Here is a 22,675-nt window from a genome sequence, read left to right as displayed (position 1 = left end):
AGAGCCCTTGGTGATGCTTGGTTAGATGAATCATTTATCTCCATGTCAAAATATACAGGCTGAGTCAATTCTGGTTATAAGTAGTTATCTATCAGAAAGTGAGGATTACTCTGGATACAGTTTTCTATAACTGCTCTGCTGTGATGAGTCAATGCAAAATTTAGAGACAATAAAAAATGGAGGAATCAAAAGCAAGCAGACGAATGTAGAAGAATTCTTTCAGATAAAAGCTATCTGAAAAATGTTAGGAGTAAACATTTGCTCCGTATTCACTATTTTGGTGAGAATAATAACCTGCTTAGCTTGGTAAAACTTGGGGGTTTAGAGATCTTGGTCCTGTTTGCAATTTCCTACACTGTACACCTCAGGAGTTTTGATATCTTTGTACTGTTTGTGATTCCATGCACTGTATGTCTTGGGGGATTTGTTGACTTTGTGCTAATTGCAATTCCTCACACTATGTTGTAGGGTCATCATTCATTGGCATGTATCATCTCTTTAATCAACATAGTTCTACAAGTAACAGATTGAACCATAACTGATTAAATGTGCTATTCAGTTTCACTGTAAATGCTGCATGTACATAATGTAAGGAGTATGGTATCCTTGAGCCCTTGGTGCTGTGGTATGGTTGGCACAATCTAGAAACAAACCTACTAGGCCTAGGTTGACAGCTGGCCAACATGCTCTACAGTGGGGAAGATTGGAGAATTACCTATACAGCCACCTCCCCTGCAGGTTGAGCCCATAGGTTCTGGTGGCTGGTAGCTTAGGTAGTTCCCAAAGATGAACAGGAGAATGAGAGTCCAAGGCCAGGTGGTGGTCAGGGCTGGCAGAAGATGATGGATACCAGGAGACAGGCCAGAGACTGGGGCATGTAGCAGACAAGGCAAGGTCAGGTCCACAGCAGAAGATCAGGACCAGGCAGCAATCAAGGAATGGTTGAAGTCCTAGCAAAAGTCTAGAAATCAAGGCAAGAAAGACAAGACAATGACAAGGACCAGCACAAGGCAAAGATAATAACCATGATATGACTGGACAAGATGGACAAGGATGGAGCAAGGCAGGGGCAAAGTAAGGCAGGCAGGAGCTAAAGAATAAGATAGGAAGACATGACCAAGACAAGAACACTGGAACACAGGAATGCAGGCAACATGAATGAACAGAAGACCAAAGGCACATCAAGAGATCTGTTGCTGAGATGTCTGATGCTCCTCAGAAGGTGCCTCTTATAGTGCAGGGTCAGTGATGTTATCAAAAGGTACTATAGTGGACCCTTTAAAAGACTGGATGTCAGGCACGCACATGCCTAGAGAAAGTCGGGGAGCTTGGCATGATGGTGTGCAGTGCCATGCTCAGTGGCATCTGAATGTCAGTGGTGTCTGAACCACGGGGAATCTCTTTTGTTGTTGGGATGAGTGAGGCAGCTTGTGGGGCCATCCTGTGAGCTGCCAAACATAACACATAACAATGTATATAGCTCAAACTTTACATTTTGACCAAAACATATGCTACTGTTACATATTTTTGTTTCTGAGGCAGGCATCTCCCACTCCAGTTGTCTTTGAAGTTCTTTTCAAATCTCCCTTCCTTATGGCATTTGCTTAATCTTGGACTTCCCCTGGCCATCTATTGCTCTGCATGTCCTGGAATCAACTGCTGCAGTTCTGTAAGTGATACTAACTCAGGTCCTCAACTAGACAAGTTCTAATGACCTCTGTTTTGGGAATTGCCACTCCACAACACCCATTAGATATGAAAGCTTCCTTCATGCAGCACTTCAGTCACATTTGAAGAGCCCTTTATGATCTCAAAATGTCATGTACCACAGTCTCTTTTGTTGGTCCTTTAAAGAGTCTGGCAACCTATGTTTTCTCCAGGACCAATATGGTTACCTGACCTACACTTGCTGTGGACATGTGTCTTGTTACCTTGTCTGAGATTTCTGCTTTTTCACTCACCACCAGCATTTCTATTCCGGCTTCTACTGCAGACATGTTCTTCATGTCACACAGAGACATAAAACTGACCCACACAAACCACTTCTTTATAGGCATATGGCCTATTTCCTCCCCCTCCCCCTCCCCCTCATTTTTTCTTATACATGTAACCTCCATTCTCCAGCCATTGGTAGAAGGGACCACATTCAGGTGCAAGTGAGACCTTGTCAAAACTCAATACAACCTCAGGGGAAGAAAGTGCTTCAGGGCCCTTGAGAATAAGTATGGCGGTCACTATGGAAAATTCTGCATATACCATTTTGTTGTTCCAATCCAAATAAATGTTTGCTTTGAGATGACAAAAATGACTCCTTTTTAAAATTACAGTCTAGTATATTCCTGGAATCCTTTTGATCTCTAAGAGTTCCTCAGGAATTAATATGTGAATTGCTGTGGTTCCCATAGACTTTTCTCTGTACCTTTAAGCTTTGCAGCTCTTTTCATGATGAATTTCTGCTTCTCTAAGTAGGAAGGCAATATTCTTTGGGTTATTATCTTCTCACTTCAGGGTAGATCTAAACACCAATTACAAGAGTCAATGGAATAGTAAACCATTTCTCCTTATCTACAGGGAGCAGAAAAGCTAATCCTCCTTCCTCTCCCACTGCTAGAAAACAAGCCAGACTGCAGCTGCCTCTCTTTTTCACGCCTATCTCACCATCTTCAAGCTCTAGAGGTCCTATGTAATATGATTAGAACTTACAAAACACCTTCCATTGAGATGGATTATGCAAATTAATTATTATATGATATACCAGGAGGTCCATACACACAGTAGATCAATAGATCTTCCCATGTTCTCTCCTTTTACACATGGAAAGGGACACAGTAAACCAGACCAGAATCAGATCAAGCTACCTATGCCAGAGTTTTCATCTTTTGTGCATTTGGTCATCTTCCTTTCTATAAATTAGAGATCCTTACATCCTATTCTTCCTATTCTGTTTAGCTTTTGTTTTATTTTTATTGGTGCTTTCTAGGAACTAAAAACAGGGCTCAGATTCATATTCTAGAAGAAGCAAACTATATTCTAATGACAAACCTAATTTAATAGAAAAATCCCCCAGCAAAAATGTTTTCTATCACATTACATGGCAAACAGCAAGGCTATTGTACAAAGTGCAACTCTGTTCGGGGTCAGACTTAAAATATGATGAAAGTCCCACAACACTAGTTTTTGTATATTTGTCCTGCTTGCTTTTCTGCAGTTTTATGGTAAATTTAAGGTTTGGGTGAAATGTGTACTATTCAGATTTTGCAATGCAAGACTTGAAAATTTGCAACTTAACTCAAAACATTTGCAATTCTATCAAATGTTTTGAAGCATGAGCTATATGGTGCTTGGAATGTACATTTTTAAAGGTTTACTTTCCCTTGCAAACTTTGCCAGGCAAATATTTTGAAGAAATGTGATCCTGGCAGCCAACAGAGCAAACTTCTTTGCATGTACTAAGAAAGTACAACTCACCAGCCAGAGAAGGAAATCAAGGAATAGGTATTCATTATGGGGTAGATTTTAAAAGACCTATGCGTATAAGTGGCCTATTTTCAAAGGCCCGGCCATGCATGTATACCCCAGGACACGTGTAAGTCCCGAGGTTGCTTAAAGGGGCTGTCTGGGGGGCAGGGGGTAGCGGTCCGGGAGTGGGGCTAGAGGCATCCGGCACCGCAGCCATTTGCTGCTGTGCCAGGGGATCGTGTGCTGGCAGGGTGCCACTGTGCGCAACCTGCGCCTGCTCGAAGCAGGCGCAACAGGTAAGACAAGGATTTTGGGGGGTTTAGGATAGGGCTAGGGGGCGGGAAAGTTAGGGGAAGGGGTAGGAAGGTTAGTATAGGAGGTAGGGAAGTTCCCTCCCAGGCCGCTCCTAAACTGGAGCAGACTGGGAGGGAACTGCGGAAGGCTGTGGGTGTTGGCACTGGCACACATATGTTATAAAATTACGTGTTCATGTGTGCGTGTCGGGTAGCGAGCGCACATGGACACGCGCGCACAAGTTTCTAAAATCTACCCCTATATGTGTTCACCTTTACAATACTTCAGAAGGGAAAGAGAAGCACAGATGTTATTGATGGTTTACTATATATTTTTTTTAACCAAACAAGAAGTTACCTACTTAATACTAAACACCAAAAAGACATTTTTCCAATGACTCCAATATCACTGTATACTGTAAGCTTCCTACATATCCTCCAAAATAAAAGGAATTATGCTACCTGCTTAAATACAAGCACCTGTAAACACTGAGTATAGGTTTTTAAAAAATTTACTTCAGGAAGTTTGCAGACCCTACAATATTCCTTCTGTTGTCCTACAAAAACACTGCATGTATTTAAAGCCAGTTACTTATTTAAATAATTGTCACAATTGTTTTTTATAAGTATGGAATCTTTTTTTGGGGTGCAGGGTTTAAATTTCACACAACAGTAAAAATAATTTCTTTTACCGGTATTTGTTATTTTACTCACATTTCTGTACAGTACCTACAAATTCCTTACATCTGCACCATAGACTATACAACTCTGTTACCCTTAAGTAACAGAAAATATATATGGAATGTGAACTCACTGTAAAGAATTGCCAATGCATTTCTGAAACACTGTTTTGCATATCCATGGCATTACTGTCAGAATCAGTATCTGGCTTTGATCATTTTTACAATATTTCAATATTGCACTTTGATGGAAATTATACTTCTCCCCTGCAGACTACGGTAAGAAGTATGAAAATCAGAAACAGTTTGTAAGAACTTATAAAAAGGCCTCATATTCCCCTTCAAACCATTTTTAAAGTCAGTTATGAATAGTATCTTGCAAACATTGCATGGGGCTATTCGTAAACCACTAAAACCACATTTCCTGGTAAACAGCTCAATATATATTATTACACAACAAAATATATATCAGATCTAAAACGCCAAACATTATTATCTGCAAGAGAAAGTCTGGTCCTATGCAGATTTTTCTCATCTCCAGTCTTGTTCTTACATTTATGTGGTTAAACTTCAAATTGTGACCTTTTATTTGCAAAATGTCACCAGACTTCTTGAGGGATTCATGAACTTGGATGATGCTTGTGGGATAAGTGGTCAAAATATCATTTCCCATGTCTACCACAAAAACTTTATTGAGGTTTGTGAAATCCTTCATAAATCATTGAATGGGTTAATACTTTGGAGTTGGTATAAAAACAGACCTCGATCAGAAACAGCTTAGTTAGAAGAAACATTTAGCTCCATGTTAAAATATACAGGCTGAGTCAATCCTGGTTTTATGTAGTTATCTGCCAGAGCGTGAGAATTTCTGTGGGTGCAGTTTTCTGTAAATGATATGCTCTGAGGAGGCAATGGAGAATTTGGAGACAACAAAAAATGGAAGAGTGAAATGCAAGTAGAAGAATATAGAGGAGTTCTTGAAGTGCACTGTGAAAGCACTGTATTAATTATAGCAATTCTAAAACAGTTTTACCAAGTTAAGTAGGTTAGTATTCTCACCAAAGTATTCAATATGGAACAATTTTTTTACTCCTAACTTTTCTCAGATGTTTTTCCCAAACTCCTGCCATGATAATGTTTATACTAGCAAAGAAGATAAAAAAATAAAGTCAAAAGAGAATTTGGATAAGAACCTTTAGGCTATAAATCCAACACTTTGTTAAAATACTGTAAAATCAAGCATATAGAAACTGAATAGTTTTAAGTAATCGTGTGAGCTACACAATAAAATGAAAGGGAAATGTTTTATTTAAAAAAATGGAGCAATCAGACCAGCCCAGTGCTCTTTGGAAGCTCTAATGCTGTTATGCAGATGACCTGGATTTCATTTCCAGACCAGGGACTCTGCTCCCTGAGCTGGCCAGGTCAGAGGATACTGAAGAGGCAACATTCACAGCCACTCAAGGTAGGGAGTTTCGGCCACTGCTCAGCAGCGCCACCTAATGGCCAAATTCAGGAGCTATGTTTGCATGTGCTGAAATGGTCAAGGACCACCACCACAGTGGCTGGCCTTAAAAGGATGGGCAGTTGTGAATGAAGCTCATAGCATTTTGAGTAAAAACTACAGTATGCAAGACAGAAACATACTTTCTACCTGTTAAAGAAAAAATTCATTTGGAGAAACAGAACATTTTTTTCTAGTGACTGGTTTTGGTAACAAAAGGACAGAGGAAAAGTTCAAAATGTCACAGCCCCACAAGCATGGGCGTATGCCGTTGCACATCATCTGCAGTTCAAATCTATTGCTATGCATTATTTCTGTAAAAAGAAAAATTACATACGAATGCTGACACTCCTAAGTCAAAACAAGGAAAAGAAAATTCTGTCTATAGCCCATGGAAGTGATGCTTTTATCTTGTTTCACATTTGGAGCGAGGGGGCCTGGGAAGTTGGTAGGAGCTGGAAATATCCAAAGAAGATGTAAGATGAATGTCCTGCTGAGATGTAATATAAAAAAAACCAAGCAAATGGGAATACACCTATTCTTTAAAAACACATACTCAATTGTATTCTAGTAAAGCATAGTACTCATTTGTTAGAAATTGCCAGCAATAAGGTACAAAAGAATTTACAGTATAAAGACAAGGTTGGGGGGATTGCCAGAATGGGCAACTATTGAGACATATAACTCAGGAGAAGAAATATTTTTTAAATTTTATTATTGTTGAAATTTAAATCATTAACAACATATGACATAATCATCTTTAAAGATGGTGCCGGCCATCCAGTGCTCCTACCATGTGACAGGGGCCGACCAATAGCATGGATACCCTGTCACATGGTAAGGGCAAAGGGCCATCAGCGCCAATTTTATTAGCGCAGCCGACGGCCCGAGAGCGGGAGATTGCTCCCCGCGCCCCCACTGTACCACCAGGTAATTTTAAAATGTTTTTGGGGGGGTCGGGAGGGTGGGGGAGGCTAAGGGGTCAGTTTTAAAGGGTCAGGGTGGGTTTTTTGTTTATCGATCGGACGATAAAAATTATAAGATTTGAATCGGAATCGGAACCGGAACCGAACCGATTCCAGTTCCGATTCACATCTCTACTTCCTAATGACCTAGACTGGCCATTGTTGAAGTCAGGATGCTGGGCTAGATGGCCCTTTGGTTTGACCCAGCATGCACATCTGATGTTCTTATGACTGTGAAAGTAAAGGCAAAAGGATTAGTTTTCAAAAATATATATAAAATCTAAGAAATGGAGAAACAGGAAAAAACATCTGTAAAAGCTGACAAAGCAGGAAAGGAAGTCAGGACAGAAATGATGCAAGAAGAAGAAAGGATGGTATTGCATGGTGATAAAGAATTTTTTTTTTTATATGTCAATGAAAGGAAGTATATGAAATTATGAGACAGAAGGAATATGTAGAGGGTGACAGGAAAAAGAAAAATGAGGAGGTGGTGAAGACAAAACAGTGAAAGATTCCAAAGGAGCATGGGATAAATACTGTGGATTCCTAAACGCTAGAAGATGGAAATGAAGAATAGAGTGTGTAGAGGTAACTTGCTGGAGTGGCAGTTACTAGGGGTGTGCATTCGGATTGACCGCATTAGTAAAACGCAACTCATATTTTTTTTTTACTTAAAAAATTGATTCGACATAAACGATCGGATTTCCCACATATCGAACATAGATATGTTCGATATGTGGGAAATCGCGATTGTTGAGCCAAAATAAAAATATAAACCCCCTCACCCTCCTTAATCCCCCCCCCCCCGACTTACCACAACTCCCTGGTGATCGAGCGAGGAGTGAGGACGTCATTTCTGCAATCCTTGGCAAGAAGCATGTGACGTCGGCGGCACGTCGAGTGACGCCGGCGTCACGTGATTCCCGGCTCGTTCGCGCCGGACGGCTCGTTCGGCCCAAAAAGAACTTTTGGCCAGCTTGGGGGGGCCTCCTGATGGGTCAGGAGGCCCCCCCAAGCTGGCCAAAAGTTCTTTTTGGGCCGAACGAGCCGTCCGGCGCGAACGAGCCGGGAATCACGTGACGCCGGCGTCAATCGACGTGCCGCCGACGTCACATGCTTCTTGCCAAGGATTGCAGAAATGGCGTCCTCACTCCTCGCTCCATCACCAGGGAGTTGTGGTAAGTCTGGGGGGGGGGGGATTAAGGAGGGTGAGGGGGTTTAATTTTTTTTTTTGCACATATGTACATATACCCAACTCATTGGATTTTTTTTATGTCCATATTGGCCGCAAGTGGGACCCCCTTTCGGACATAAAAAATATGAACATAAAATTTTGCTCTGCACATCCCTAGCAGTTACTACTCTTAACCAATAAGCCTTCATACTGTTGCTGCAACTCTAACTTTGCTCTCTGCTTCAGTGACAAGAGGTAATGGGGAAATGGACGCAAACAGCAACCTACAAGGGTCCTGACCTTGACAGTTTGGAAAACTGATAAGTATGGGAGTGACCTGTATGGCGCAGTGTGTGCTACCATAAGTTTGCTGGGCAGACTGGATGAAACATTTGGCCCTTTTCTGCTGCCACTTCTATGTTTCTATGTAAATAAATTTGTTCAGTGTTCACTGAACAAGGGCTTGAACAAGGAGCACCAATATTTGACAGTTGGGGAGGTGCCACATTATTTTAGAAAAAAATTGCATTTGTAGGAAAGTAGCAAATTCCCACAGGTTCATTGATGATTATGTTCAATCAATCTTTAGAGTTGTGAAAGGCCCTGCAAGATGGGACAAGAGATGATGCCATTCCTCTTCATACAAGAAGTTCCATCCAGAACTAAAGGATCCTACATTCTGGAATGTGCATACTTCTGGGATCTACAAATCGGAATGGATAAAAGAAAAACAATCCTGTCAGAGTCCTGATGTCGCCTCAAAATTGGATGTGACTAGGGGCCTCATTTACCAATATCGCATTAAGGGGAGTTTCCCATGCAAATGAGGCTTTTTTCGTGCAGCGGGAATGAGAGGCCCACCTAGTAACTCGAGGTGGGGATTAGGTAGTAGTGTAGGGGGTTGGGGGCCACTTTCACATTCAACGTGAGATGTACGAACATAACAGTGGTCTCTTGTGAAGATTTGATGGCCTTCGGAGTGGGGAAACTCACTCCAAGATGAGATTTGGACAATGTTCTCTCCACCTAGCTTGTTGTTGCCCAGGTAGAGTGTCCATCAAGCTAGGTGGAGAGAACATTGCCCAAATCTCATCTTGGAGTGAGTTTCCCCACTCCGAAGGCCAGCAATTCTTCACAAGAGACCACTGTTCTGTTCGTACGTCTCACGTTGAATGTGAAAGTGGCCCCCAACCCCCTACACTACTACCTAATCCCTACCTCGAGTTACTAGGTGGGCCTCTCATAGGGATACAAATACCTGTCTAGGGAAGAGTCACTATAGCAAGGCTCTCTCTCTTTCTCTCTCTCTCTCCCCTGATATAAGCCGTTTGGAATTGTCATGGACCACAATAAACCTTTACTGGCCTCTAGCACACAATGTAACACAAATGAAAGGGTTGTAGCTATTAGCCGCGCTAACTTCGCAGCACATAATAACTGTTTCCCGCTTTACATATGCTCCGCCCCCTGAATACCAACTTGCAAAATATTGTTATGGTTTAAAAAAAGTAAAACTAGAAATGGAAAATTGGCATGTTCTCCTCCTGAATCCATAATAGTAGATATGCTTTTTTCAAAATGGTCCTGTTACCAAAAGTTCTGTACCCACTACAAATGTTACCCGGCTGGTTAAAAATATCAAATCAGCTATTATAACATTTCTACTGCAAAGTAGGATGGCCAGGATAACCTTTAATAAATTTCTAAGGGATCCCCATATTGGGGAATTAGCAATCCCTAATATTATTATGTACAAAGTGATTTGTCAAAGTAGATATATGACAAAGTGGACAGTAGTAAATACAGATATGTTTTCAGCTCTAAACTTTGATAGAGAATTGCGGAGCCATAATCGTTGACAGGGATTTTGCACAGCAGGACTAGAGCAAATAGAATAAATGTAGCTAAGCATCCTCCGATAAGATCCATCCTTAAAACTTGGTCAGTAATGTGTTACCTGTATTTTTTGGTAGAAATGTACATTTGTTTAAAATGAATGGTGCATCCAAATGAAAAAAGACCGTTTTCAGTTCATTCCAAATGGAACAAACAAAAATAGCCTTGCCTGAATATAGCTGAAAATTTGGGGGTATTTCAGTTCATTTCAAAATTTAAAAAAAAAAAAGTCTTCTCCAGGCTGCCTACACCAACACTATCTGGGATCTCCTGGATCCTCCACAGGGACCTTCAAACCCACCCTCTGCCAATAAGCCAGGGCCAGGGCCTACCCAGCTAGGCTGAGCCAAGCTCTGCTGGAACCTCTCCATGCCCTTCCAACTCTCCCCTCCCATCCTCCTGCAAATGAGCTTGGGGACAGGGACCTCCCCAGCCCCCATTTATCCCTCCTGTGGTGGATTTACAGAATCAAAGGGGAGGACGCAAGAGTAATCCCTAGTTGCTATTGCCATGCTAGAGTCCCTTCAAAGAATGGTGACAGCTAGCCATGAGACCAGCGCCAAGTTGGCATCAACAAAATGGCACCAGTCAGCCCTAACACCAGTGTCATATTTGGTTCTGGACTCAGGACCATGCGGCACACATTTTTAGAGATGCCAGCAGGGCAGGAGTGAGTAAGAATCACTGCTACCCCTTTCTCGCTGAAAGACCTCTATAGAAGGGGTAAGTGGGGGCTAGGAAGGTCCCCAGCTCTGGCTCATTTGCAGGGATGGGAGCAGTAGATGGGGTTCAGAGAGGCTCAGAGAGTCCCCAGCTGGGCTTGGCTCAGCTCATTCACTTAGTCCTAGGCCTCAGCTTATTGACTGTGGGTAGGGGGATCCGAGGGGCCCAGGGAGGCTTAGGAAAGAGGCAGCAGGTGTTTTGAGGGCCAGGGATCATCCATTTTGTTTTGGGGGGTTTTTTGTTTGTTTCAGGGGTTGTGTATTTCAGTTTAGCATATAAAACTAATTAAAATAAACATACCAACTGAAAAATGAATTTATAAAACCTCAAAATGGAAAAAATGACCTTATATTAAATGTTTTTGGATTGCAAATTCCTATTGTTTGAAGGCATTCCTGCAGGTGGGATTAGGTAGGGAGAGGCAACAACATATGTAGCATTGCCTATGGAAAACTCAAAGAGCTGTTTTGGCTGGAAAAATTACTCACCGAGAAAGCAAAAGCAGATCTCTGAATATTTTTCCTGGGACAATAATCAAACCAAAATTACCCATATAGGTTTGCTTTGATTATTGATGGAATCCTCACAGGGAAAAAAAAAATTCCAAAGAGTTTGTACCACATAATATATCAAATTATTCTTTTTATATATATTGAAAAAAAAATCATCATTGCTTTTCAAAATATCAAAAAATGTCCTGGTACAATTATAAAACAAGAACTGGATTTTGCAATATGAAAGATTTCTTCAGGATTTAATTAATTATCATTTTGGCACAAAATGGGGAAGAATAAGATGGTGACATAAGCAGTTTTCTGGGTGCTACTGCTGATAGTTGCCTGGAAACAGCCCCTAAAAGAAAAGGGAAGGTGTGGCTTCCTAATCTCTTGAAACACCCTATAATCTAGCAGAATATTAGCACCTTTGTTACGTGCAAGCCTGATTTGTAGAATGCTGTCCTCGATGGAGTTTCAGTGGGGGAGGGGGGCTCTGGTTCTTCTAGGGAAACATCTCCCCCCCCCCCCGGTGAGACAGGCCCTGATATACAGAGAGCACGATGGGATTGAAGAGTTGGTCTGCAGGCAGGCCTGATGATGCAAGCATTGCTTAGGAGGGGGGCTTCCTTGCATTCAGCACTTCTGAGAGCAGGTGCGATGATGGATGTAGGAGAGAGATATAGCTGAGTTTTAGAGAGAGATGAGGCTGTAAGGAATGTGCTGAATCCCATGGAAAAAGGGTGGAGCACTGCAGCAGATGACTCGGCTGTTAGAACAACAAGCTCCCCTCTCCACTGAAGAAGCTGCCAGTGGTGACTTTAGATGCCATTTGGGAGGTCTTGGTATACTCCTCTATTACAAAATCTTCCTTGAAAGTCAATTCTTTGCTTAAAATGTGGAAGATGTAACTCAAAAGTAGGAATGTAGTTTGAGCAATTTTAGGGGAAGAATTGAAGCTTTGAAGAAAGAATCTAAAGATTTAGAAGGGGTCAATGCAAAATTGATTCAGGATAAAGATATTCCTTACAGTAACATGGAACAATCTGATAATTTTGCAAGTTGAAAATTTGAATCTTCATTTGCTAAATTTTCTTAAGATTAATGGTCCTTCTCCTATATATATTTTAAAGAACTATTTGACTGAGATTCCTGGATACGTTTTGAGGCAACCCCTCCTGTGAATAAAATCTTTTATCTGCCTTCAAGAGGCTCAGATGGTGAGTCAAGACGAAGTTCAAATTACTTAGCTTGGATATCATGGCTATCTTGGAGAAGTCAACTGTTGACATGCGAGAGAGTCACTTTGCTTGTTTCTTTTGTTTTTGACCTGAACTTGGTTATGCATCTTTATTTTAGGAAACTACCATAGTTATTCTTAGGTCAGAGAATCGGGATTTTTTATGACACAAAAGAGAAGGAAACTAATTTCTTATTTTCATTTTTTATATGGTTCCTTGTGACAAATATATGCTTGTTGGGTGTTAATTGAAATGTAAGAAATAAATATATTCACAAACACTCACAACATATTTAGAGATAACTTGATTCTGGAATCTTGCAAAAAATTCCAGGAAGAGAGAATGGAAGAAACATTCACGATAGATGATATGAACATCATACTAATTTTAACTGCATTGAGAAATGGCAAGTTCAGACAGCCAATGAATGTTTTTTATCCACATAAATTGTTTTGAAACTTGTCTTCCCTAGGGATAAATTGGTTGTCATGAAATTGAATGGCTTTTGTTGGCAATCTAAGCTGTCATCTATGTTTTAGTAATTATCTTGTACAGGTCTTGCAAATGACATAAATATATGTACATTTCATCAATATTTCCCTTGATAAATGCCTACCACATTCTGTGCAGTTTCATGAGTCTGATGAACTGTTCTGACAATCAAGACTTGAGATACTTGTACAGACCAAGTTATAATTTTTGCATGAATTATTTTATGTAATTGAATCATATGTTTATTCATACCAATGAATAATACCCAATTTAGAATTAACACTTATAGAAAAATAAGATACTGACTTATGCATTCATCTTCTAAATTTGTAAATGCATTAAAAATCCTCTAAATGTGGTTATATTAAGATAAAACATTGATTGATTTTAAAATACAAAAAAAATGATTCCCATGTTTATTGCAAAATGTATTGTAAACATCCAGTGGGAAGATTTATTCACCAGCAAGCTGTTGTTTTGGGCATTTTCTGAGTGCTGCTGCTGGCCTCTGAAGCCAGCATAAGTGTAGCACAAATGGCACTAAAATTTCTAGTTTTGATTTATATTGTAAGTTTGTTAAGTTTGCATTAACTATAGAAATATGGCCTGAGAAAACCAAATATTTACTTTATTCAAAAAAACATGTATGCAGCTTAAGATGCCAAACATACAGTGAAAATTACAAAATCACAAGATCAAACCAGGTGAGGTTAAGAATTCAGGTTAAAAATCAATTAGATTTAAGGTAAAAAAAAAAACAACAAAAAACCAGTCAGTCTTAAATTAACTGTTTATGCACCAAATAAATAAAGTAGTTAGAAAATATGCCAATGGGAGCAATGGTATACATTTCTTCTATTCTGTTTTATTATTTTTCATTTGTTCCACATAAAAACTGATATAATAAACTCATATTGTCTTTAGTTACAGCATAAAAGAAGAATGTTATTTGGAGACAATACATATGTATTGTTATAGCACCAAGGACTCCTTTCTTATCTCAGAAAGCCTCGTTGTAAATGTTAATTTCAAAGTTTCGTCTTACAATTACTAGTTTCTAAGAAAAGAGGACACTAGACACGGTTACTTTTTAATTGCATTGGATCTACTTTTTAAAAAGATGAATTAATATAGTTGAATCCTGGGTGCAAATGCGGAACTAACGCTGCTTATAAGTATGTGAAATATATAAAACTTCAGTGCCTATTCTGAAAAGAATTCCCCATAACTGTCTGCTCCCATATATGCAGAAATAAGGGTCAGTAAACAAGTTATAGGTAATACCTTTTTATTGGTGTAACCCAGCAAGTACACTATTTTCCCACAGCATCTGAATAGCCTGGCACACTGACTTCTTCCTCACCAAAAAAGAAAAAATGCTAGTGTGCCCCACAGCTATACCTCCACCCTTTTCTCTCTCATAAGTTTCATTTGTTTTTTCTTTATACTCTGAGGCAATAGGCCATATCCGCTCCCAGTCCCTTTCTCTGGCAGAGAGCAGATTTCCAGGTCACTTGTACCTGCAACAAGCTCTGGCCAGAGCATTCCTCAAAGAGAACTGAATTCAGACAGCCAACCCCGGGCCTGGACTTTTACAGTCTGGAGTACTGATATGCAAACATTAGGGGGAAAGTACAGGACTGCGTCCAGGGCCAAGTCCAAAAAGCAAAGCATGATCAAACTGCATTGTCTGAATTATCAGGAAGGCTTCTCACACCTACAAATGTTGCTGGCAGTATTTTTGCTATGGGTTTGACAGTGGCTTGGTTTTGCATGTAAATATTACTACTCTTGACATAAGGATTTGTGGGTCGCCAGCACGGAGCGGCACTTACTACCCTTAACAGAAACATAGGGGTAACCTGCACAGAGGGGCAGTTACCATCATAGGAAACCTGCTGGGCAGACTGGATGGACTATTTGGGTCTTTTTCTGCCATCATCATTACTATGCTACCTGGGGAGGAGACCAGCGGCAGGAGCCAGGCCGGAGGAGCGCCTGGCAAAACCTGGCCCTCAGCCTGCCACCTGCTGCTGGCCGCCCCTCCAGCCCTAGGCAGTAGGCACCTCCTAGAAAGCTCCAAACAACATGGGGAATCGCCCCTAGACTTTCATTGTGCTCTTTGTGGTCTGTACCAAGCAACTGGCTTCTGCCGGCTCTGACTCTGCCGGCGGTGTAGCGGTTTACCGAGGAAGGGCACTATGCGCGGTGTATGAGAGCATTCCCAGGAAGGAGGGCGCTGCTTCCAGTTGTAAAAAAACAGCTCCCCCGTCTCCCTGCTTAAACTGTTGTTCATTTTGCGAAGTGATAAGCAGCACCAAGGGAACTGCAGCCGGAGGTTGCCCTCCTCACTTTCTCTCTCCGCCTATACAACCTTTTATCTGTCAGCCCTTCCCAGGCAAGGAGAGGCTTGAAGTCAGCGGCTACCGTCCTCTTCCGCGGTGCACAGGGAAGGAAGGAAGCAAGAATTTAATTCACCTTTAAAATGGTCGTGCTATCCCGTGTGCTGATGTTTATTTACATAAAGTGACTTCTGTCATTACCAGAGCAGATGTTTTTGCTCATTATCGGAGCAATTAAAAAAAATAAAATAAAAAAATAACTGTCAGCTTTACTTCCAGATTCAATTTCTCCGAAACAGTTCGCTCAACTTCATACTTCCTAGTGTCTTCGTTAATTAAGAAGCCCCACAGTATCGATGTTGCTTCCCCCCCCCCCCTTCCATTAGTCTCGAAGAGAAATGTAGGTCGAGAAGCACAGCACAAAGCCACCCGTTCCCCAGTCATACAGTTCACTTCCGTTAAGTCTCAAACAAGAAAAAGCTGCGCTATATAGAAGAGCCATAGCGCAGCATTTCCCTTAAGCGCGTAATCGCCTGAGCTCTGCCCCCGCTGAGAGCTCCCGTCGCTGGCTGCTTCTGCCACGGATCCCGAGCTGCTTGTGTCTGCCTGACAGGTGAGACTACCTACTTGAAAGCTGCTGCCCCTGGGAAGGATCGCTGCTGGGAAAACGGCGGATAAACGGACTGAGGGGTTTCTTTGATTTATTTATTTGGTCGTAGCTAAGCCCTCGGTCCTCACCATTTGCCCTTCAGCCTTGCGCTAATGAAAGGAAAAGAGTGAAAGCGGCCGAAAATCTACACCGGCCATTGCCAGCCTCTGTGAATAAAATATCTGCCGGTAGCAAGCTGGAGTCCGCTTAGCATAGAAAAGAGAGAGGGAGGGAGAGAGAGAAAGAGATGCAGGCAAAGCTGCGAGAAGTTTAGTCTTCGTGCAGGTCAGATGCCAGCCGGAGTTCCGCGCACCCCGAAACTTGGGGCTTGCAGGCTCTCTCAAATGTACCACACACCCACTTCTGAGATAGAGAGTACGTGCATACAAACTATACATCTTCTGGGAAGCTAACGCCAGGGACCCAGCAACGTGTTGAGAGTTGCACCTGTTGCCCAACAACTTTTCCATCAAAATAAACCAAACAACAACAACCAGGGAAAACAACAACGGACTGAGGATACAAGTCCGGATTAGTCTCAGACATGGATGGGCTAAAGGCAGGGGGATTTAAAATTTAGTATTGACGGTAGCCGAAAGTGCAATAAAACAACTATTTGAATAGCCTGGCTTACTCAGCTGGTTCTTCTTAGGACTATTAAAAGAGAAGTGTGCGGGGGTACTTGAAAGCCAGAGAAAATACCTATAATAAAAAATAGAATAGGGGGGGACCGGCTCGTGTGCATTGCATTTACGCGTTGATTTTTTAAAAATCCTGAGCGGTGTACGGCGCGCGCAATCCAATCCAAGCAGCCAGAACGTGACCTAGCAAGCGAAGAATAGAGAAGTGAAAGCGCCTCTCCTACCTGGCCCAGGCTCTTGCCCTTCTTGTGGATGAGCGCTTGGTGGGCGATGCTCGATCTGTTGGCTGCCAGGCTCGGGGCTTGCCCCAGCAGGGCGGACTTGATGGAGTTGAGCTTTGCCGCTTTGGAGCTCCGGAGCTGGGAGCTTTCCCCCATCAGGACCGCGGCCACTAAGACCAGCAGGCAGCAGGAGGATCCTTTATGCCACACCAGCAGCAGCATTATTATTTACCTCCCCCGGAAAGCAAAAAAAAAAAAAATAACAAATACAAACTAATTTAAAAAAAAAAAAAAAAGAGAGAGGGCAATCTTTTCAATTGGCTTTTAGTTTCTGGACGCTGTCGTTATATGCTGGGAGACCTCAGGAAACGCCGTGGCCAGAAGCCCTCAACATTAACAAATAACGTATGCATATATTTTAAGGATAAAGTTTAAAACTGCAGCGTGTTCATTCTTTTACTAAAGGAGAAAAAAAAATGATTCTGCAAAGTCCTTCTGCAGCGCAGGAAATTCTTCAGTGGTTGGAAGTCATAAACCCTTAAAGCAACTGCAATCAGCCAGCAAAATCCTCAAAGCTCGTTTTCAAAATGCAGGGTCAGTAGTTTTCCTGTTTGTTTGTTTGTTTTGTTTTTGGGGAGGGGGAGTTGCACAGATCTGCCTGGTGCAAGGCTCGAGGCAGCCGGACAGACTGAGGAGGACTGCAAACCCCTTTCCTCGCTTCACGATCCGGCGCTGCTGCTGCTGCTGCTGCTGCTTCCCCCTCCGGGTTCAGGCCGGGACGAGGGCGAGGAGCCGGGAAGCGATGTCAGCTCAGGCAACTCCGAGAGTGGGAGAGCCAGGCACCTTCACCTTCACCAGAGCACGCACACGAACGCACACTTTTTATTCCCTGTCCCGCTATCTGCTCTGCTCCTTTACCATCTCGGCCCCTTTCTTTTTATAGCTTTCCACAATAGGTTCCTTGCCCCCGCCCCCCGATTTGCGAATGACAAAAAAAGAGTGAAGCTGAGCCCCTAACGGCTCCTTGCGGTTGCTGGGAGCGAGGTGGAGGGCGACCAGGGAGGGGAGAGACGGAGCCCCCCCCCCGGAGGGCTCCGAGCAGGCTCAGGCTCATTACCGGGAGGGGACAAGGTCCCTGCCCGAACAGGCTAGGGATGCAGGAGCAGGAGCGATCTACCTGTTGGGATAACAGATGGCCCATCCCTCCACCCCGCTGCAGCCCTCTCAGCCCTCGACATCCAAAGTGTTAGGTGTGCGCTAGCGAGCGCCATCGATGCGTTTGTATATGTGCGGTCGCGCATTCTGCCTGCGTTCTCTGACTTGAGAAGGAAGCGGTCAGCACTCTGCTTGCTTCCCATAAGATGCTTATATCGCGATGCTTCTATAAGATGCTTATATCGCGATGTGACATAGGCATTTTTGTTTCCTTGTGGTGCTCGGCACAAAGCAGTTCTGCTTGGCGAAACCACTTTTTTTTTTAATCTTTGAAGGACGTGGGTTTTCATTTCTGTATTATTTTTTATTTGGTATGAGCTCGTGTTTATTTGGGTTTTTTTTTTCAAGTCAACAATATTCCACATTTTTAGGAGTGGCGTAGCTTCCCGTTCCTGCTCCTGATAACCAGGAGATTTCAGAAGAGTAGAAACTTCAGTTTGGATTTTTTTTTTTTTTTTTTTTTTGCAACGTCTGGTTTATCTTCTTTTCCAGGGAATGAGTAACGCGTGCTTTGTAATCAGGGGAAAGAAAAAAAAAACCAAAAAACTAAACATTGTAAAGCTTTCGGCCACTTCTGGCCAAACTGTATTTGTCTCAGGATCCTACGAAATGTTGTCTTCGTCCGGTCTGTGAGCCAAACTCCTGCTCAGAAAGATCTAAGCAGAGTCTTTGCACTCTGGAAAACTGGTAATTTCGTTTTCACTAATTACAGAACTCATATCGGCTTTAGACCGGAGGTTTACATTCTAGGGCCGTGAGAAATCTAAAGTGTACCGGAATTTAGGGGATCCGATTTCAGAGGCACATTTATCCAGCCTCGTTTACTGGACACTATAATTCCATTAATCAAAGTTCATCCCGTATTGTAATTTTCATCTGCTATTCCAGCACGAAGGAAAACAAATTAGGTTCATGAAACCGATGTTACCGAGAAGAGAGGGGTAAAAAAAAACTTAACCAAGAAAATCAGAGATTTCCCACAAAAAGAATGAACAGGATAAACTCGGTATTATCCTGGGGGGGGGGGGGGGGGATCAGTGGAAACAGCAGCTATCACAGTAAAATTATGGGTATCCTGCCACTAGGCTAGGAACAGTAACCTAACCAGGGATGATAAGAATAATAAGAAACAGCACCAGAACTGAGAATTTTACTCCTTTTCTGACCTTTCTGTATCAGGTTATTTTATTTTACTGTTATTGAACTATTATATATTTTTTTTCTATCCTATCTTGTTATTTGACTTTTATTTTATGTGTTAGGTTGGCAACACTAGTACAAATCATGCCAATACGATTTCTTGAATCTAAAAGAGAAAGAGAGCGAGAGCGAGCGAGAGGTCTGTTCACTGCTCTCTGTTTTACACAAGGTTCTCCTTTACCAGCACTCTGTCATTTTACTTCCTAATTCAAATGGGGGGAAGTTAATTTAGATAAAAATGGAAAAAGAGGAATAAAGTGAGCTTCTGCTCTTCTTCCTTAAACTAATGAATACAACTCATTTGTAAAGGTTTGGCGAACAGCAGCAGGTAAGAGATCTAGCACTAGAACAATATCCAGAAGGAAGGTAAGGGAGTCGGTTCTGTTGAAAGTCAGGGTCGGATTTAGGCACCTGCTTTTGGCACCAAATTCTCAAGTTGCTCCAAAACTGAGATTTCCTCTGCTGTTGTCTGATTTCTGTGGGCAAACTCTCCCCTACCCCTGGCCCTCTGCTATGAGCGCCATAATCTTAATTGTAGCCCTGGCTGCTGTGAAAATGGATTTGAGGGTAAAGGTCATGACCAGAGAGCATTGCTGAATCCCATGATGATTATGTAGAGATGCACGAAAGAGAGGGAGAAGAAGCTTATCCACTGAACTGCTTCTCTCTTTTTCACTCTCTTCTAGCTGGTTTTGAAAAAAAAAATCCCTGGGTCTGTCATTCTGGTTTCCAACTTCATAAGTTTCTTCTCTTCCTCAAATAAAAGAGAGCTGCCTTCCACTCATAATCATGTGCTTTGTGGAAGGCAACAGCAGCAGAACTATGCAAACAAATGACAGCTATTTTCCATTTTTCTTGGTTTATGTAACACTTTAACCCACAACTAAATGAAGAAAACAATTTTATTGAACTTGGCAGCAGAAGGAGATCTCCCTCTTCAGTGTAAACTCGTAGGAACAGATGTATTTTACAAATGCCTTTTTTACTATTGTGCCATAGCATATTTAAAGTCCAAAGGAAGTAACAAAAATAAAAGACAAGTAGTAGTTAAGTAGTAAGAATAAAAGGTAAAGGCACTGCTATTTCAATGGGTTTACAGTGGAGTATGTCAGAAAGAATGTCATTGATGACACTGCAACAAAGCAAAATGGATCACTCCATGGTAGTTGATTTGTATGTAAGATATCATATGTCCACACCAGGGGGCAATTATGATAAGAGAAAAAAGTAGGAGGTAAAGTGTTTTGGATGGTGTCTTGGGAATAAAGGAAAATTAAAAGCAGCTCTGAATGTCCCAGGATTCCTTCAGGATGAAGCCTCTGGGTTTTTAAAGATTAAGTTCCTGGAGTAGCCCCTGGGGGGTGAGGGGAGCTTTCAGGAGGAACCATGAAGGGCTGAATTTTTGGAGAGAGGGAATGTAGGAGGCACCTGACTCTCAAAGATTTGACCTTTCCAAATGATTTATGGCACCTGAAGAGACACAAGAGATCAGTGTGTGCCCAGGGTGTTTGAAACTGTGGAAAGCTTGCAACCAAGTGGAAGAAGTTAGCAGGACTTTCTCCAATTAGTGTTTGGATCAAGTGGAGAAGAACAGAAGAATCTAAGGAAGGAAGGAAGGAAGGAAGGATTAAGATATCAGAAGAGAAAAAAAGAAAAAAAATCATGCTTCTTGGTGTTTAAGAAGAGGAGAGTCACATTAATAATTAAGCTCTGGAATTTATTTCCAGAGGATATGGTTAAAGATGTTATTGTAGCTGAATTTAAAAAGGGTTTGGTTAAGATCCTGGAGTCAAAGTCCATAAAACATTATTAATGTGGACTTGGGGAAATTCACTGCTTATCCCTGAGATACGCAACATGGAATCTGTTGACCTTCTGGGATCCTGCCAGATACTCCTGACCTGGATTGGCCACTGCTAGAAATAGGATACTGGACATGATTGACATTTGGTCTGACCCATTATGGCAAATCTTATGTACTTATGTTCACAATTTGGAGTAAAGGAGATTCAGATTCAAAGGGGAGTCCAAAGATATCAAGGATAAGTCGCTGGAGTAACCTAAAGGGACCTAGTGTCAAAGAGAGGCACTTGCATGTCTTTGATCTGAGCATGAGATTTTGTAAATGTGTTTTATGGATATCACAAGAATAAAGTTTTTTTTCTGTCATCGTATCACTATTCACCAGTCAGCCCTATTTTTCATACATCAAATTCTTATATGGATTGTAATTTTTTTCAAGACTATTGGAGTGGCACCGAACCCCATGGAAATCCTTGGGTTGCATCATGACCCGGAAGTTCCCAGATGTGCCCCTTTGTGGCAACTGCTATAATGGAGAAGATAGATGTATGGAAGCAGTTGTCGAAAATGGCAATAGTGAGATCTAAAAATGAAATTATAGATGAATGGCACTGGTATGAAAAAAATACTCTTCTCCCTTATGAAATTTGTCACCCTCGTTCTCTCAGACAGAATATCCCCACTGATCAGTTCTTCCAACTTTGTTGCTTATCTTTTTCCCATGCTGATTTTCTGTCCAAGGCTCAGATTATGCCTGCGAGTTTTCTTTCACAGTGTTACCTGTCCTATGTGGTTAAACGAGCCTTTAAACATGCCCTCTTCATCAAGTGAGATCTCCTCTGCATAACCTGACAAGATACGGATGTAGTATGACTCACATGTGTCCTCCCTTTTTCATGTAACTCTCCAGCTATCTGTGACATTGTTCGCTGTTACTGGTCTGTATTGTCCCCCTTGCAGTTATTTAATAATCTCCCCTGCTTTGCCTTTAAACATGGGTGCAATTTACACAACTCTCTCATTTCCTCAGATTTACTTCCCTTACGGCCTCAGGACGCCACTAACATTACTGGCCACAAACCATGCGCATCATGCACTGCTTGTACCCATTCTATGATCATTTCTGAATTCGTACACCCATCTTTTGGATGTTCCTATTCTCTAAGACACGATATTGAATGTAACTCATCTGAGGTGGTATATGTGGTTCTCTGCCCCTGTTCTCTTTTATATATCGGTCAAACCATACACAAGATTATAACTTGTATCTTTGAACACTATATTCGCATCTCCCACACCATTGCTCCCTTCATGTCTCGCTGGCTTCGTTCAAGTCACACTTTATCCGACTTGAAGTTTTTTGTTCTCAAACTATATCTCTCCCACCCCTGTCATCATGGCAGTAACCAGTGACCATGCTGCTTATTTGCTGTACCATGAACAGCGTTCGATTCATTTGCTGAATACAACCATTCAGCCTCAATCATGAAATCAAATGGCTTGCATGCATTTAAACAGTTTTGATTGGCCAATTTCTCTTTTCTCTGCTTGGTTTACCTTTATAGCTTTCTGATTTGTCTTGTTTTACAACATGAACGTTGACACCTTTTAGCTGTTTATTTAAATCCCCTTTGTTCCTCTTGTAGCTTTTTTCTAAATTCGCTTATATGTGAATCCCTTTGA

At 41.8% G+C, this 22,675-nt stretch overlaps 1 protein-coding gene across 1 annotated transcript in view; it reads right to left on the bottom strand.

Annotated features, from left to right (window-relative positions):
* DKK2 (dickkopf WNT signaling pathway inhibitor 2) overlaps positions 1–17,024 on the bottom strand; it is a 162,764-nt gene extending 145,740 nt beyond the window's left edge. The window contains 1 exon segment of the mRNA XM_029596810.1: positions 16,778–17,024. Coding sequence (XP_029452670.1) covers positions 16,778–16,996 — 219 coding nt within the window. The 5' untranslated portion in view covers positions 16,997–17,024.
* Positions 17,025–22,675: the final 5,651 nt, after the last annotated feature.

Source organism: Rhinatrema bivittatum, chromosome 1, assembly GCF_901001135.1.
Source record: "Rhinatrema bivittatum chromosome 1, aRhiBiv1.1, whole genome shotgun sequence".
In the NCBI taxonomy this organism is placed as follows: Eukaryota; Metazoa; Chordata; class Amphibia; order Gymnophiona; family Rhinatrematidae; genus Rhinatrema; species Rhinatrema bivittatum.
This window is presented reverse-complemented; position numbering and strand designations above follow the sequence as displayed.